Below are 17,065 nucleotides of genomic sequence, written 5' to 3' on the forward strand. Positions count from 1 at the left end.
ATACAGATATCACAGAGGGCTGCGATATGCATTAGAGACTTCTAACCAATTACAAATGCCTTGATGAGATTCTATGAGTGTCTTGATGAACCAAGGCATTGATGTGATCCAACAAACAGGTCAAAACCAAATAATTTTGGTCTTTAACAATGTCACATCGAAGCTTTACAACAGTCTTTTTAATATAATGCACAGCATATTGCAATTGGAGTATAATACTTTGGCCTCATCATACAGCTCTGGCTTGCATCATGCTAAAGTGAAAGACAAAGAGACAGACTGAGCCGTCCTTCTTGTGAAGCCTACTGATGGCTGACATGACTGTGGATCAAATAGGAACAGAATGCAGGTCGCATTTGATTGGCCGTCTGTACCACTTCAGAGCTCCCTTGTTCTGATTCTTTAAAGCGGTGATGACCATCTATAAGGACTTTCTATTATTTTAGGACCCACCCCCATTTGTATATGTCTTCCATTAAGTCATGACCACCACAAAAAAGAGCAGAGGCCTTTTCGGCTCATTACAAACCACAACAATGGCAAAATTGAACTCATTATGATGTGGTACAATCCTTATACTGTGGATATGCTCTCGCTGTCTCTCTCTCTTTCTTTATCCTCTCGTACTCTTCCCCTCTCACTTCCACACTCTTCCCCAACGCATGTGCATGTGCTCTACAAAAGAGTGAAGCAATGTCCTGAAGTCTGCAGATAATGGCAGGCCATTTTTTCAGGCATAATTGCAGGCCATTTTCTAATATAAAGCTTTGGTCTCCCACTGTGCTTTGTGCTGAGTTGAAGTTGTGTTCTCACCCCGTACACATGCTTGGCTCCTGCCTTGGCAGCAAACATGGAGAGGATTCCTGTCCCGCTGCCCACATCCAGAACAATCTTGTCCTTAAATATATGTTTATTGTGGTACATGGAGTTCCTGTAAGTCAGCGTTCTCACCTCGTCCTTCAGCATCTCCTGTTGAGAGAGAAGTGTTTTGAATGTGTTTGCACAAATGTACCCTGACTATGAGAATCTGTGAACACACTCATAACACATTATTATTACATATGAAATTGGAACCCCAATATAAGAACACATAGATTTCATTTATAAGGTCTTGGTACAGTAAGACATATTTTAAACTAAAGCTAATTAAGTCACCAGGGTCTTAGTATAAACCAGTTTTATCACACACTTTTATAACCTACAAATAATAAGCCTTAGTATGTAATGAGCCTGGGATTTTAAGGTTTTAAAACCATTGCATTTCCAAGTGTTCAAAGCAAACTAGTACTAAAAGTAAAATTTTTTTTAGGTTTACTTTTAAAACAAGCTGGGCTTTTGTGTCTTTGGTGCTTGCAACATAATGTGTTATAAACAGTACTTATAATGCATTATGTCAACAACTCAGAATGCATAAACATAGCTGTAAAGTGTACAGCATTTTATACTTATATCACTGTTTGTAATGGCTTATGAATGATTATAATGTGTTATGAATGTTTTAATAGAATGCTTGTACACATGGTATTCATAGAAAGTTAGATTGGGCTTAACTAAAAGGCATTCCAAAGTAAAGGGGGAATAAACATGTAACTATCTAGTGTTGTGTGTGTGTGCCGCTCTTTTTGCTCTTTTATGTTAACGTGTAGATCAGTTACTTTAATATGACCAATTAGTTATAATTTGAACAACTACTGTCTTTATTTAGCCAGCCAAATGAACACATATTAATACAAATGTATGCAAATGAATACAAATGTATACATTTCAGATTAAGATGCTAAGTGCTTAAATCCTCAAGTAATTAACACCTGGTGTTTTCCTTCACTGCGTTTTCACCACTTCATTTCCCACATATGATGTATTCTTGCATATAAATGCATGTGTATAAAGCACTTTAATAACAGTGAAGAACACTGACATAATCACAGTCAGCCTGTACAGCCTACAACCTGAACGAGCCATCTATACCTTTGGCACTGCTTTCAGTCAGATCTGCTGCAGGAGTATGGGGTGATATGTAGGACACAAAGAACAGTATCGTTGCCATTCTTTTTATAGCGACAGGTCTCCATTATAGCCCTGTAGGGATTAACCGATACACATCTCTCTTTCTCTCTCCTTCTCTCTCTCTCCATCTTCCTGCTATTCTCTGTTATCAGGAACAGTCGCTTTATCTGCAGACTGCTGAACCTGACCCACATACTCAAAATGTCCCAGTATCAAACTGCCTCATGGCCAAGGCTTTTTTGTAGGAGTGATGCTTTCTCCAATTGAATGAGCTTCCAGGAGGTTAGGTAACTTGTGTTTTTATTAGATTCTGTGAATACTGGACTACTGCTAATCAAAAACAGCAACTCTATAACCTTATTCTATGAGTATTTGCGGCTGGACAGAGATGAATAAAAATGGTTGAGTGGAGAATCTTATATCATCAGGGTAATTTCATACAAGACCAGGCTGAATCCCTTTAGACCCATTATTTGGTTATCGTTGAGACGTATTCTTCAGCAAGTACTATGATTATTCAGTACTTACTATAAAACTGACCAGAACTGAAGGATAAGCCCACATATGGGTCCTTAAAGTTTAAAAGGTTAGTCTACGTGGAGAAAAACAGCTCTTTTTGTTTAGTAAGTTGCCTTCTGCCCAGTAAGCACTGGGATAGGCACCAGTACACCCCCCACCTCCCCACCCCAGTGCAACCCAGGAGGATAAGCAATTTAGATAATGGGTGAGAAAGTGTTAAGTTAGTGCGTATTAGCTTATACAGTACATACAGTATACACTTAGAAATAAAGGTGTTATGCAGGTATGTACGTTTTTCATTCATCAAAGTACAAACAATGTAAATTGACCTGTAAAGGTACAACGGTGGTGTTAAGGTCCAGTTGTATACCTTAAATGAATTTTTTTGCAGGTGAAAAGCACATATTTGTACCTTTGCATAACCTAATGATTTAAAATAGAGCAGTAAAATAAAAGGCTGGAGATAAGATGTAGTGTGTAGAGTCAGTACAGCTTAGAAAATATCATTTCAGTAGATTATGGTACAGTTACGTTCCCTGACTAAAGGTACTGAGATGTACATTTGAGGGCACCCTGCCAGTGACAAGAGAGGTCCTGCCCTAGTGACAGTTTAATACCTTTATTTCTAACAGTGTATATGGGTTTATTTGTGGACTCTAACACAAATCGCACTGCAGATGAATTGCTTCTGAAGATACCTCTCCATGCTCTGCCCACAGATCCATTCTTCCATAAATGCTTTACAAAACATTTGCTAAAATCTCATTCAACCTAACAAGAAATGGTAGTGCACAATTTTTTGGCCAAAATACATATCCTGTTCATACTGGGTCGTTATTTGTTCATTTAGAGCCCCTACAAAAGCTGTCCAGTTTAGAAGGTTTTCCAAACTAGACTGTGTTGTCGTAGCTACTCAAAGATGGCAGGATATAAATGACAACTGCATGGAATTTGGCACCATGTTAAAACAACACCCTACACACTGAAACCTTTGAAATGCATACAAAATTTAAAGCATGTAATTATTACTCACTCTAAATGTAGGTATTTTACCAACTTGTGTACTATAGTTCTCCACTGGACTGAATGGGATTTTTGTCAACATTATGTAAATCTTGCCTAACCTCACAACAATTACTATGAAAGAATGCTTTTGGGGGCTATTATTGGTCAATTAAGTGATCAAGTGTGTCAGTTATGTTAAGAACCCTTTTAGAACGCCATGCTTCTTTCTTTCATTCATTCCAAAACCAAGTGTAAAACTGATCTCAGATCAGACTATTCAACCCTTTGCTAATACCATATGAACCCACCCAACCCTGCCAGCATACCTCATGAATGCCAAAGTGGGCGTAGGAGTCGAAGTAGTAGTCCCGTGATGTCATCTCCTCTGGGTTGAGGAGCTTGGCCATCTTGCCCCGTCCGGGACAGGCAGACAGTGCCGAGACGTGTGGCGTGTGAGGGGGGCGAGGGACATGATGGACCGAGGGCACAGGCTTGGGCATGGTGGATGACTGCAGGGACTGGGACGAGGGGGCGGGATTACTGACTGTGCGCTGCTGCTGTTGCTGCTGAAGCTGCTGCTTCTGCTGCTGTCGGCAAAAAGAGGTGAAACACAAACGTTAACATACATTTAAATAATTTGTAGACCGTTCATTTGGCCTTGACCTCAGCTGCCAAAACCTGTATGCTCTTTAAATGCCTAAAGGGTTTTTGGAATGATGACACAGAAGAACTACATTCGGTTCCCTAAACAAGCCCTTAGAGGAAATGTGAGTCAGTTTTAAAAGTTTTAACCTCCACATTATGCCACGGTTCTAGATGAATCCAAATTTCTAGAACTTTATTTTGAATGTAGTGACTTTAAGCCACAGTGGGTTGAACAGTGCAGGTCTAAAGTTTCAATAAATACAGTGTAAAATGTTTGCATGATACTAAAAGATACCATGATATGATACTTGGTAGAATACTATTAACCAGCATCCAGCAAAGTTTGAATAAAATATGAATCAAATATAATATAACATCACTTAAAAAAGCTTAGCAGTCCTTTCTGAGAACTGACCGGGTGTTGTTGTCATGCACTGTTAGAAATAAAGGTTCTGTGCAGGTACATTTATCGTTCATCAAGGTACAAACAATGTACATGTGCCTTCAAAGGTACAACAGTGGTTTTAAGGACCAGTTGTGTATCTTAAAAGGGTTTTTCCAGGTGAAAAGTATGTATTTGTACCTTTGCTTGACATATTGTTTTAAAACAGAGCAATAAAATAAAAAGCCTGGAGATGAGATAAGGGGTGTGAAACCAGTACAACTTAGAAAACTGTGGTACAACTGTGTTCCCTGACTGAAGGTACTGAGATGTACCCTTGAGGGGACCACCCCAGTGACGGTTTAGAACCTTTATTTCTGAGAGCATACTTGTAAGGACGCTTCCGCTGGGTCATTAGCTTTTTCAGTACATTTCTCAGACTTGAACAGATAGAATGAGACCATAGAAGACTGTAGTTTTGTTAAAGCAACAGTCTTATGATTGGTGTGAGTACTGTTTACTGTTATAAGTGCTGCCCAAAAGTAGGACCACGCAGTTTACACTGAGAGCAGAGAATGCTGGCAAAATATATCAGCCATATATGACTGATACATTTGTGGCTCATGTATTGTAAGTAAGTACTGGGCCAAATCGTGCCCACGAGAAAAAGATTAACCTAATTAGATCGAAAGCACACACATATTTAGTTTCTCTGGAGCCTTAAAAACAGTGATATTCCTTGGGTTCTTTAGTAACGGCGATGATTATTTATACAACCTTGTTTAACAAATTGAGTGCCTAAATGAACGCATGCATGGTTAATTTGTTCTTCTCTACACGGTTAAAAAAATCTGGTTCCTCAAGCGTTCTTTAGTAAAAGCAACAGTTATCTTTAATGTTCGGTGTATTTATGGCTCAGGTATAAATATTTGGCCAAATGGTGCCCACAAGAACAAGGTTAACCTAATTAGAAAAAAAAATCACACAGATTTAGGTTCCCTGGAGCCTTAAAAACAATCCTTTTCAAGGGTTCTTTGGTGAAGGTGATGCTTATATACATAACCCTGTAAAAGAAAAGAGTGCATGAATAGATTCTGGCATAGTTAAACTGTTCTACGCTTTTAAACGGTTCTACAAGGGGATCTTTGATAAAGGCAACCATGAGTTCTAAATAGAATGCATGCTTAAATAATGCTTTGCCTTGTGGAACGGTTCTTCAGATTGATGAAGAATGTATGTGAATAATCCTACATAGCACCTTCCTGCAAATGGCTCCTAATAGTACAATCTGAAGAACCATTTCACCATGCAAAGAACCATTTTAGCATGCAAATGTGTCTATATAGAACACCTGGTTCAGAATAGAACAGCTGCCTTTACCAAAGAACCCTTAAAGAAGCATTTCAAGTGTGCGTTGTGTTGTGTATTGAAAAACCTTACAATGGTTCTGTGTAGCAGCAGAAAGGGGTTACACTTAGAACCTTTTTGGTGCTGTACAGAACCTAAGAGGTCCCCAGTGGCTGCTGGTTTATTATTGCATCAAATACCGGTCGGATGAGCCGGACTGATCTCCGACTCCGCCACTGCAGCACCACGGACAGCGCTCGTGGACCGGGCTCTCGTCGCTGTGTGGGACCGGCTCTCGCGGGCACGAGAGGGCAAAGCAATCGTGGAGTTGCGCTGAAACGGGCAGGCTGTGGTCTCACAGCAGCGGTCCAGTGTCCTTAATGACCGCAGTGTCTCCGCTGTGCTGATCAGCGTGACGTTCGCGGATACTGGTGCGGAGGATCTGCTCTGTTAGCGAACCAGCATCCAGTCTACCGCTCGGCGATCGGCTGTCTCCTCGCAGCAGCGCTAGCCTACAGAGGACACCGCGCGGATTTGGAGGACTCGGGGCGAATTCAGCGCCAAAGCGCTGCAAAAACAAGCGCACCGTCAGCGGGTGATGCTCAGTCATGGTAGATGCACTCTTATCGGCTCATCAGACGCGGCGGGAGCAGCTCAGGTGTTATGAAATGCGTTATAAAACGGGTCTTTAACTCACCTCCGATCCCTCAGCCTCCGCCATCTTCCTCCGCAGGAGCAGGCAGCGGGATGAGTGCCTCAATCCCATACGAGCCCGCGGCGCTCAGATTAACTCGATGAGGGCAAAAGCGTCCCAGGAATCTGGGAATAGGGCTAAATATCTCCTCGCACAACTTTGGGGCGCATCAAAGTACTTTAAGCATCACAGACGCCCTTCAGTTCGGCGAAGCTCGGACTAAACATCAATATTTCAATCAAAAGAAGACGCCAAACTGGTTTGTCAGAGGCACTTTTGTCATGACCAAGTCAGCTCACCGCGAGGGAAAGCGACAGGAGAGTCCTGCAGTCCATCGCGCACGAAGAAAAAGTTCCTAGAAAGCTCCCAGGCGAGGTCCCACAAAGCGCCGCTTGGGTACCAGTTGAGCCAAAAGTGCTCAGCATGGCCAGCGCCGCGGCATCTTCCCAGCACTGCTGAGGAACCCCGCTCCACCTTCAGTCCGCCAGAGAGGGTCCCGCGGGCTCCACGACTGATCCCCGCAAACACGCCGCGTCTTCGTCGCGCCCGCTCATTTCAGCCGCAACTTCGCGTGGACAGAGCAACTTTCTTCCCCCTGGAGTTGAAGCGCCTGAATCAGCGCCTCCTCCTCCGCGCGCGCTGCACCTCCACCTTCCCACACAACCGCACGCGGAGCACGGAGGCGCACGCAGCCTCCAAGCTCAGTTCAATGGAGCTGCGAGGTTTTATCCCCACGAGCCTGTAGGACAGCAGAGTTACGTGTGCGTGGTGACCTGCGTGGCACTGACTGAGAGAGTGAAGACGACTGCGTTAAGAAATCTTCATTTATGTCATTTTTAATTGGAAAAAGTGCTGCTGGCAAGCGTTTCACTCCTTACTATTCATGCAAGAGTCCGTATTTAGGCTGTAGCACACTCGGTTCTTCAAGGTTTCTTTAGTAATGGCAGTGATTCTTCTTAGTATCATGGGTTCTGTATAGAAACATTTCATTCTTAGTTGGTTCTTTGCATGGCGATGGTTCTTCACACTGATGCAGAATGTGTTGTACCTGGTTCTGTATAATAGTTCAAGCTTGTAAGAATAAAAGAACCCTTTTTGGTGCTAGAGCCAATTTTGAGAAAAGTTCTATAACCATATGCAACACATTCTCTTTCCTTTACAAAAGAACCCTTGATATATATATCATACTGTCACTGCTGTTGGAACACACACACACACACACACACACACATATATATATACACTGTATATCATTTAGGCTTTCTTTGAGTACTATTTCGCCTTATAGCACCCTTTATGTATCATTCTGCCATGAATGGATTTACAAAATACATATATTTTGGACAATTAATGTCATAAAATAATATCCACAGTGTGTTTCTACGCATTTTAAATAATCAATGAGGTCCGGCCTAAAGCTCTTTAAATGCTGCACTCATGGGAGGCGGGGGGATGGGGTAGAATGAGACAACTTTAAGAGGCATTACACCCATCAGACATCTGGTTCCTATCACCACCACTGTCAACATTTTTGAATTGCATTTGATTTTGCATTTCTCTGGGATGGAATTTCATATGAAAACACTCCAAATGACTTTGTTTACGTCTTAAAGATGAAATTTAGAAAAATGAAATTTTGAAATTTTGAAAAAGGAAAAACTGGTGGAACTCCCCTTCAACCAGCAGGTAGTGCAGTGAACCCTTTCTGTGCTTTCACCTCAGAGTCCAGTGTGAAACAGTGTCTGTGTGATCGTGTGGTTCTGCTGCTTCGGTGGGAATCAGCTCCAGTCTGCACCATTTTTAGCACTGCGTGTACACACAGAGCTGCAGGGTCTGAGTTTAGAGCTACGACCCCCGCACTGGTACAGTGGGCCGCCCACTCTGCTTGTGTAATCCCTGGAGCTGATGTGGGAAGACACAAACACACACCGTATTTTGTATTTCTAACTTTGTGGGGTATCCGCATTGCCCTCTGTAACTAAATTATGCTGTGCCTACACAACTCTAAATCCGTCTCTACCATTCTACCTCATTTATTAAAAAAAAAGAAGCCAAAAAGGTTAATTGAGCGACTCCACAGAAGACAGTTTGACCTCTTAGCATGAGGAACCTTTTCACATAACGTAAAGGGTCTTTGTCAATTTAGAGGTTTTTCCTAGAACTTTTACATTGTGTGAGGTTCTTTTCATTTAGAAATGGTTCTTCACACTCACACATCTCATTTGTGTGGTTGTATTCGAAGAACCATCCATTGAAAGGTTCTTTAAGGAACCAAAAGTGGTTCTTCTGTGGCATTGTGCAAAGAATCTTTGTGTTGGATCTTGTGCTGGAAATTTTAGCAGGACTGCAAACTTTTCTTGTTTTCCACCTGTGGGCTCCTTGATGTTTCTTGCATTGCACATATGGTTCTTTACATGATGTGCAGGTAGGCCTGTCAGTTATTCCAGAATTGATAGCAGTTATTTGAGCCGTTAACGTTTACAATCATGAACGTAAGATGAGCACAATTTGCATTCCCAATTTGCATGTCAATAAAAAAGCAGACAGTGCCGTGTCATGGGCCTTACGAATAAAACAAAAATTGTAGCCGGCAGTTAGACGGCAGTTGTGAGTAAGAAGCTACCAAGTTCTGGCAGCTAGGAAGAAAGACAGCTAATCAGCCAACTGAGTCACTTTAGGCTTGTGCTTTAATAGTTGCATACAATATAAGAAAAACAAAGGGGTAATCACAATTATTTCTATGGCAATTAATTGTCAGCTTAACCCCTTTTGGCAGTTTCGTAAGAGTATGGTACCCACAGATGCCTAAATACAAAGCCACACATACACATGGCATCATAAAAAGCTTGAATTAGTTTAGTGCTGGCTGTGTGTTCAGATGTTGCAACAAACTTTATAACTGAAGTGAACAGCCAACTTAGTTTTTAATGAATTAACCTCTTAAAACTTCAAACTTTTTTTCATGTTATTCTCATAGTTACTGAATAATAAACCGAGGGTTGGAGTGGTTTAAAACAATGGACTGGCAAAGCTTTAGAACCAGAGCTACATGGCTAACATTGCTAACAAACGCTAGAACTGAATAGTCACCCAAATAACCCAAATTTCTGTAAAAATGCATCCCCAAAACTTTTCTCAACCCACTTAAACCACATTCAGGTCCTAATTAAGGTGGTGCAGGTTGGTTCATGTGCTTCAGGACACAGAATGACTTACTTAAGCAGTAGCAGTGCTGATCTAGATTCAGTATTTCTGACACTGATCATAAACATGGAGGAATCTGATCTGAGAATACCATCATTGGTGCTTTTTTGGTGCAAATTACTGCTTGTAGTTTGATTTTTGTTTATTTTTTGGATATGGACTGGGCTCTAAACCACATCAACAAGTCTGAACCACCTTAATGGAGACCTGTATGTGGTTGGAGAAGACTTTGAGAAAAGTTTTGGTGTTTTCACTGAAACAATGTGAGCTATTTGGGTGACTATTGAGCTCTACCATTTGTTAGCAACATTAGCCTTTTCATTCCAGTTCTAAGCTGAAGAAGCAAAACCTGGCCTCCATACATTTGCTGGCTGATCGACTACATCTGGGCTAAAAGTGCGCTAGTTTGATTTTTCGCTGAACTTTTCCTTGAACTCATGATATACCTCACTGTGATTAATCACTTTTATATTAGTACGTTAGTATTGCTCTGGGTTTTAGGGAGTCTTAAAGCAGCTCAGAGTCTGCTGGTGAGAGGATTTCCTCTGCATGTCCTGTCCAAGAACTACAGTGAAGGACTGCCGCCCACACACGTCGTGTAACACCATGCATAGAGTAACACGTTCACACACCAACACCAAGTGACAGGCTGACAAGCACACATGCTTTTGTAAAATGTCCAAGGGTATGTTTTATTCATTTGATCGGCGTCTGTGTGTAACCTATGAGAGGACGTGGGCGGCGTGTCCTATTATTCCCCGAATTCAAGCATTTCATGCTGGCGTGATGTAGTTTTGTCAGAGGTGGGCAGAGTGGCCTAGAGCAATTCTTAAATAAAAGTATTATTACTTCAATGAAGTAATGACTCAAGCATAAATAAAAAGCAACCTGAGTAGGAGTGGAGAAGTATGAGGCCAAAAGACCCGAGTCCCCTTAGAACTGAAACATTTACTGCTTTGAATGACAAACCCTGCTTTGATTGGTCAAGGTTAGTTATGTACGTGCTTTACACTTGAAAAGAGCGGACTGAAGGTGCCTTTCTCTACTGATTTAAGTCATCAACGTTTTTGCAAGGATCATACACCTCACTACACTGGCACTTGTAAGCTCTGAGGCATTACAGCCCACAGCCCGAGGCTAGCAGTGTATAACCACTGGTATGTGCCTGAGTCAGTTAATTTGTTTTGTCCTTTCCATGGCTCTTTTTGACCTTGTCTACTGGACCGTCCCCTCAAAACACACACTACCCCCATCCCCCCCCATGAGAGCGGCATTTAAAGAGCTTTAGGCCGGAGCACAAAATAGCATAGTGATAAACTAACGAGGAGCAGGGAGGGAAGGCCAAACAGAACTAAGCCAGAATCACAATGAGGGATAAAAAAAAAATATCCATTTAACAGACTTGGTGTATTTTGAGATATCCGTGCTGTCGCCCCCTGTTCAGTTATCTGATCCAGTTAATTAGTTGATTTTTCACCCCTTTTGTTGCTTTGTTTGTTTACTACCAAGTCACGTCCCACGCTGGATGACTTTCAATCTCCGTTCCACTGTGGTTTGCAAATGATTTTCAAATTGAACACCCCAGCTGGTGGTTTTGGAACATATTCTCTCATCGAACACATTTCCGTGTCCTGATCTGCCTGTTCTAGTGCCTGTGAAAAGCAATATCATAATATCCTAATAAACCCAACTCCGAAATGAGCTTTAGTTTGTATTTCTTCTGAGACAACGTCGCAAACTCCATTAAGCATCTCATCCGAACCTGCATGTCTATCAGTGATGACATGTCTCGCATTAACTGCCGTTAGGGCTGTCTCAGTAGACTCCTTCCACTGGTTCGGAAATGACAGATGACATCCTCTTCCCTAATACCATTCCAGGCTGAGAGATCATGTTGGAGGCAGGTGTCCGACGCCCATGGCAGTGCATCTTCTCCTAATGGAGTTTTGACTTTATTGGGTTACAGGGAAACAGGCTGAAAGGACAGAGGAGAGGACAAACCCAGGCTTTTTCTCTGGCTTCATCTCTTTCTCTCTGAGCTGTTATGCTGGTTGGGTGCTGTGTGGCATTGCTAGCAATCAATATCATCCCTTTTTTTCTTTAAAACAATATTTTTAGTTTGCAGTAACAACATTAATGAAGCCATGCTTGTGAACTGAGAACTGGTACGTTATGCTAAAAGAACACCTTGCAAACCAGACACGGCTTGTTTCATTCTGCTCCTCTTTAAATTACACCAAAGGGACCCCTACACTCCTACACTGTATTAAAACCCTCTGCTGCACAGATTTGGAGAGCAATGTTTAACAAAATGTTTTATTCACTTTTTCTTGCATAAAATAGGCCTGATAACTAACATTAAAAACTATTTTAATAAATAATACATGCAGGGGTCATTTTGGGGTACGTTGCCTTGAGTTAACATTATGCAACAAAGGAAAGGAATGATACAGAACTTTATATAGGAAAATGTGTTTTTAAAATATAAATATTTGGAACAAAACTGACTTGAGTCACTGACTAAATACTATAAAAGCTAAGAAAAAACAGAGAATAGCTTTTTAAAACAACAATTTTACACAATGAAACCTTTTCGAATTCTTGGACACCAAGCAGTCATTTAAAAACACAAAAGTAACACCAAAAGTCAAGTAATGCAAATGTCATTCACTTTCTAAACCAAACTAATGATAAACTATGTTACATACTGAGAGCTACATGACATAACTGACCTAAAATTGCATATTCAAATATGTTAAATAGTTGAAAAAAAGTTGTTTTCTAAATAAAAAAATAATTCTAAATTAAAAGTTAAAACAATAACTGCAGTGTTCTTTGTTGTGGCTGCGTAAGTGGCACCTCACTTGATACTGGCTGAATACATCCAGTTGTCACTCAATGATGCTTCAACATTTCTTATAATATAAAAACTGTTTATATGACACTGAAAATTGCAAATACTGAATAAATGTGTGAATGTATAGACATGTAAACTTTGCACTTGTACCGATGTGAATCGTATTTTTGGAAGCATGAAAAATGAATAGGAATATTTGCTTTTCTGAGAGTGATTAGCTGGTGCAGTAAAGTATATCATTCACCAGCTACACCGAGCTAAAACCAGCTCCAAAAGCACCCAACCCGGAGAAATTGTGATCACAGACAAACCTTTTTGGTTTATCCAACTCTTCCTTTCATTATTAATCATTTAATCATCATTAAATATGTATCACGCTATTGTAAAATGTGGAAAATGGGTTTGTTACTCTGAGGCAACATCATGCAATCCAAGAATAAACATTAACCAGGCAAAAACCACATTTATAGAATGAGAACTTACTGTTCAGTAAGCTATGCATTTTGAACTCTTTCTTCAAAACAATTTAAAGCATCCAGCTAATGACATGCATTGCAGTTAACTGTCAGGTCACCGTGTGTTTTCTAGTATACCAGTATTGACAAAATATCACTCAGCATTAGTGGAAGCACATACTTTTCTGTGATGTGCTTTTTGAGGACTCTTTTCACAGCCGCCCCACATTACCTCATTTTGAATAATACGTGCCAGTTGCTCTTTTAATTTACTTCAGTTTTAGGCTGCCTTCTGGCCACGCACCTCTCTTTGTCCCAGTTATACTGAATGCAGAGGGAGGTAACGTGGAATCGGCTTAAGCTGACCAGGGTCACCTCTGCAAAGCAGAGGCTCCACTTTAATTAGCCTCACCTTAAGAGAGTGCGCGGCTGGACGCTACGTGCTCAGTGTGATATAAATAAATAAAACCCTTTGCAGCTATTGACAGGCATAAATAAGAGCCGAACAGGCCTGTCTAATCAACACGGCCCTTCCTCGCTGGTAAAAATACCAAATTAACCTCAGCCATGAGGGTCAGACAAGCCCTAGCACTTCATCAGCAGATGCTGTACTTTGCATAATGGAAAGGACATTTTATGATAAATCCCCCTCTTGCTTCACCACCACTTGATCAGGGTGTGTGATTGAGGTTCTTCTTGGGCCACCTTATAATGTCACCTCGTGGATTTGCATAACCACAGCAAATTGCTTATGTGCACAGTGAGAGCTTGGTTTATTCAACCAATGGTCGAATGTTGGTTGTACAGCATTGATTGAGTGTTTCAGAATGCCGGTTTGTTTACAGCATTATGTCCATGGTACATAGCCATAGGGCAAATATTCTCTCTTTAATTAAGTAATAATGTAGAAGTAGCTATTAGAAACCTGAGAAATGAGCTCTCTATAGAATTGCAATGGAACTTTGCACTCCCATCACCTATCAGCATAGGAACTGATTTTTTTAGATGCTGTTTTTCTCTTTGGGGAATTCTTAAAATGCTTAAGCTAGAAAGTAAAAGGTGATAAGGTGATAAAGGAGTGATAATAACGTAGTACATGCGTTCCATCACACTTGTACTTCAGTATATAGAAATGAGTATATGGAACTATTTATGCCTGGTTCTGTCCAATGTATCCTACAAGACATCTAAAGAGTGCATTTTAGGTCGCTGTCTGAACAAAACCTTGTATTTATTTATTTATTTTTCATAATTTGAAAATGGCAGTTGCAATTTACTCATTTACTCTGTAAATCTTATGAAAAACAAAAATGACTACATTTGGTTACCCTAACCCATATTGAAAGTTTACTTTTTTCTCCTGGAAACTTTCTTTTTAGACATATGAGCTTTTATATTTTATATATTATATATTTATATATATATTATAGTGTATTCACAACTATTTTATGCAATCAACTTTCTGTGAGGAAGCTTGTAGAGACCTTTAACGCAGACCTCTGGTCCCTGTAAACAATTCAGACTGGGAAAGTTTCTCTAGAACAGAGCATTTCACATCAAAACACTGAAAAAAATGTTTACATCTTAACCATTTATGCAGAAATTTGGAAAAATCGGTGGAATTCCCCTTTAAATGACTTCAACCAGCACTGATGCGCTCAGTTCAATATTTACCCAGCGCTGGGTTGCCAAATAGCCCAAGCTGGATTGTTTTCAGGCCAGCATTTTTAAAGTGAATCGTTGTGAGGCAGCAAGAAGTAGGGAAGGAGTTGGTGATTAGTTTGCAGAGCAGTGTCAGTGGGAGGAGCAGTCTGCGCCTTCTCCTCCTCCTCCTCCTCCTCCTCTCCAGCCGCAGTGACCCTGCGCTCCTCCTCTGCTGGACAGGGCGGCCGCTGCTGGAGCAACAAGCAGGCGGGACTCACTCACACACACTGGGGGACCCACTCAGTGAGCGACGAGCTAATCCCTGACAGCGAGCTGCTTCTGGGTGAGTGTTGTTTTTTCCCTTCTCTGGCCTCCGTCGCTGAAGTAGCGATGTTGTGATGTTACTTTCTTGCACTTTCCTCACTCGCTGCAGCAGCTACGGGCAGGTGCACTGGAGAAAAGCAGAGCTGAAGACTCCTCACTGTCTCTGCCTTCACCTCCCTGGCGCTGTTGTCTCAGGGGAGGAAAGTTCAGCTAGCGTTTATCGAGCTATCTGATCTAATCTCGATAAAAACAGCACTAAGTTCGACGAAAAGTGCTTGAACCCACGCGGGTGTGCTCTGGTTCACCGAGTGGCTGTGCAGCGCGCTCGTCTGTGGATGTGACAGACATCTTGGCGATCAGGTGGTGGTGGTTGCGGCTGTTTTTCCGTCGCATGGCCGAGGAAGGAGCAGTCCGTGGGATTTTAGAATCCACATCACCCAGCTCGGAGTGAAAGGAGGGTTTTCCGTTCACTCCACTGCAGCTCAGCATGGGCTGCCAAACCAAAGGCCTGCATCATGGACATAGCAAGGCCAGTTTAAAGAAAGCTTTAGAACCCCCACCTCAAATGTTATTAAGCCCCTCTCCCAAATATGTGTACATTATTAGTTTAAATAGTTTATTCTCCTTCTCTATCTGCTGTGATAGCAGGGTGCGCCCTGGGGGAGGCGCTGCTGCTGCTGTGCTAGCAGAGATTTACTAAAGCAACTTGAGAAGTGGAAGCCCTGCTCGACCAATCGCATCAAACCTCCTAAGTTGTAAGTCAGTCATATCAGGCCTAGTCAGTTGTAAGCCATTCATATCAGAGCTGGGCGGGGGTCTTTAGTTTTAATGGCACTACAAAGTAAGATTAAGAGACCCTTATTAGTCCCACAACAGGGAAGTTTTACCTCTGCATTTAACCCATCTGTGAAGTGAAACACCACATATGCTCTAGTGAACACACACACACTAGGGGACAGTGAGCACACAGGTGTCTTGCTCAAGGACACCTCAGTCATGTGCTGTCGGGTCTGGGGATCGAACCAGTGACCTTCCAGTCACGAGGCTGGTTCCCTAACCTCCAGCGCATGACTGCTCCTATCGTAATGTCGAACATCCTGTATAATCCTGCTAACTTTAGTCAACTGAAGCCAGGAATTTAGTAAAAAGCTCACTTAAAATAAGAAATATATAATAAACAGAGCGAAATAGTAATTACAAGAATGAATTCTATAGAATGAATTATAGTGAGTATAGCAGTCGGCTGTTGGCTTTTACCTCAGCTGCTTGTTAGCTAGATAACCAGGCTTATGTGAGGCAAAGAAAATGGCTTTGGATAACGCTCACTAAGCTAGCTAGCTGACAAGCCATAATAAAAGTAGTGTTATTGACCGCTCTTTATAGTCTCTGTGTTTGTACTTTATTCAGTTGTTGGAAACAGTGACACAATTATTATCATATATTGTCATTTACAGTGGGTTAACCCCTTAAAATTCCAGGCTTATTACATACTAGGGTTTGCTGAGTTATTCTTAGTTTTATAGTGTGTAGGGCCAGTGGGCCCTGGTCATTTAAGGAGTTAATGTCAGTGAAAAGGTTGAACATATAGGTGGAAATTAAGAGGCAGCTCAGTTGAAAGCCAGTCAGGTGAGAAGATCTTTTACCAGTTAAAACAAAGCTTTCAGTTAAAATTAATACTAAATGTCGTTAGTGGACCTCGGGGAGAAAAATACAAAAATAATAATAATTGAACTCAACTGAGCAAATATAATATTTATCACTATGAACATGAACTTCTGTCAGCTTATTAAACATGGCTGCAGAGCAAAATCACACTCGTTCTGATGACACCAACTGAGGCTGAACTGATCTGGAATCTGTGTGTTCCATGAACCTCTAGTGATGCCCCTGGCCTGGATTAGCCAACAACACTTCTGCTGTCAACTCCTCCATCATTCAGAGGCTGCTTGTCAAATTCCTCTTATTTCTGACCTGAGAAAAAC

General features: G+C 41.4%; 2 protein-coding genes across 10 annotated transcripts in view; one reads left to right on the forward strand and one right to left on the reverse strand.

The window, feature by feature from the left end:
- The window catches only part of prmt8b (protein arginine methyltransferase 8b), a 16,021-nt gene extending 8,603 nt beyond the window's left edge, over positions 1 to 7,418 (reverse strand). The window contains exons 1-3 of one of the 3 annotated variants that reach the window (XM_017712223.2): positions 6,603 to 7,418; positions 3,858 to 4,115; positions 814 to 969 (exon numbers count right to left, since the gene is read on the reverse strand). In XM_017712223.2, the coding sequence (XP_017567712.1) occupies positions 814 to 969; positions 3,858 to 4,115; positions 6,603 to 6,671 (483 nt within the window). In that variant the 5' untranslated portion in view covers positions 6,672 to 7,418. Of the gene's footprint in view, positions 1 to 813; positions 970 to 3,857; positions 4,119 to 6,105; positions 6,130 to 6,602 lie in introns of those variants that run through there. The other 2 variants (XM_017712222.2, XM_037539818.1) reach the window with 2 other exon arrangements.
- A 7,538-nt stretch (positions 7,419 to 14,956) lies between these two features.
- Positions 14,957 to 17,065, forward strand: part of tspan11 (tetraspanin 11) — a 32,460-nt gene continuing 30,351 nt past the window's right edge. For all 7 annotated transcript variants that reach the window (XR_005130789.1, XR_005130792.1, XR_001858486.2 and 4 more), the window contains exon 1: positions 14,957 to 15,102. The gene's annotated coding sequence lies outside the window, so the exon portion shown is untranslated. The remainder of the gene's footprint in view (positions 15,103 to 17,065) is intronic.

Source organism: Pygocentrus nattereri, chromosome 1 (assembly GCF_015220715.1).
Source record: "Pygocentrus nattereri isolate fPygNat1 chromosome 1, fPygNat1.pri, whole genome shotgun sequence".
Classification (NCBI taxonomy): domain Eukaryota; kingdom Metazoa; phylum Chordata; class Actinopteri; order Characiformes; family Serrasalmidae; genus Pygocentrus; species Pygocentrus nattereri.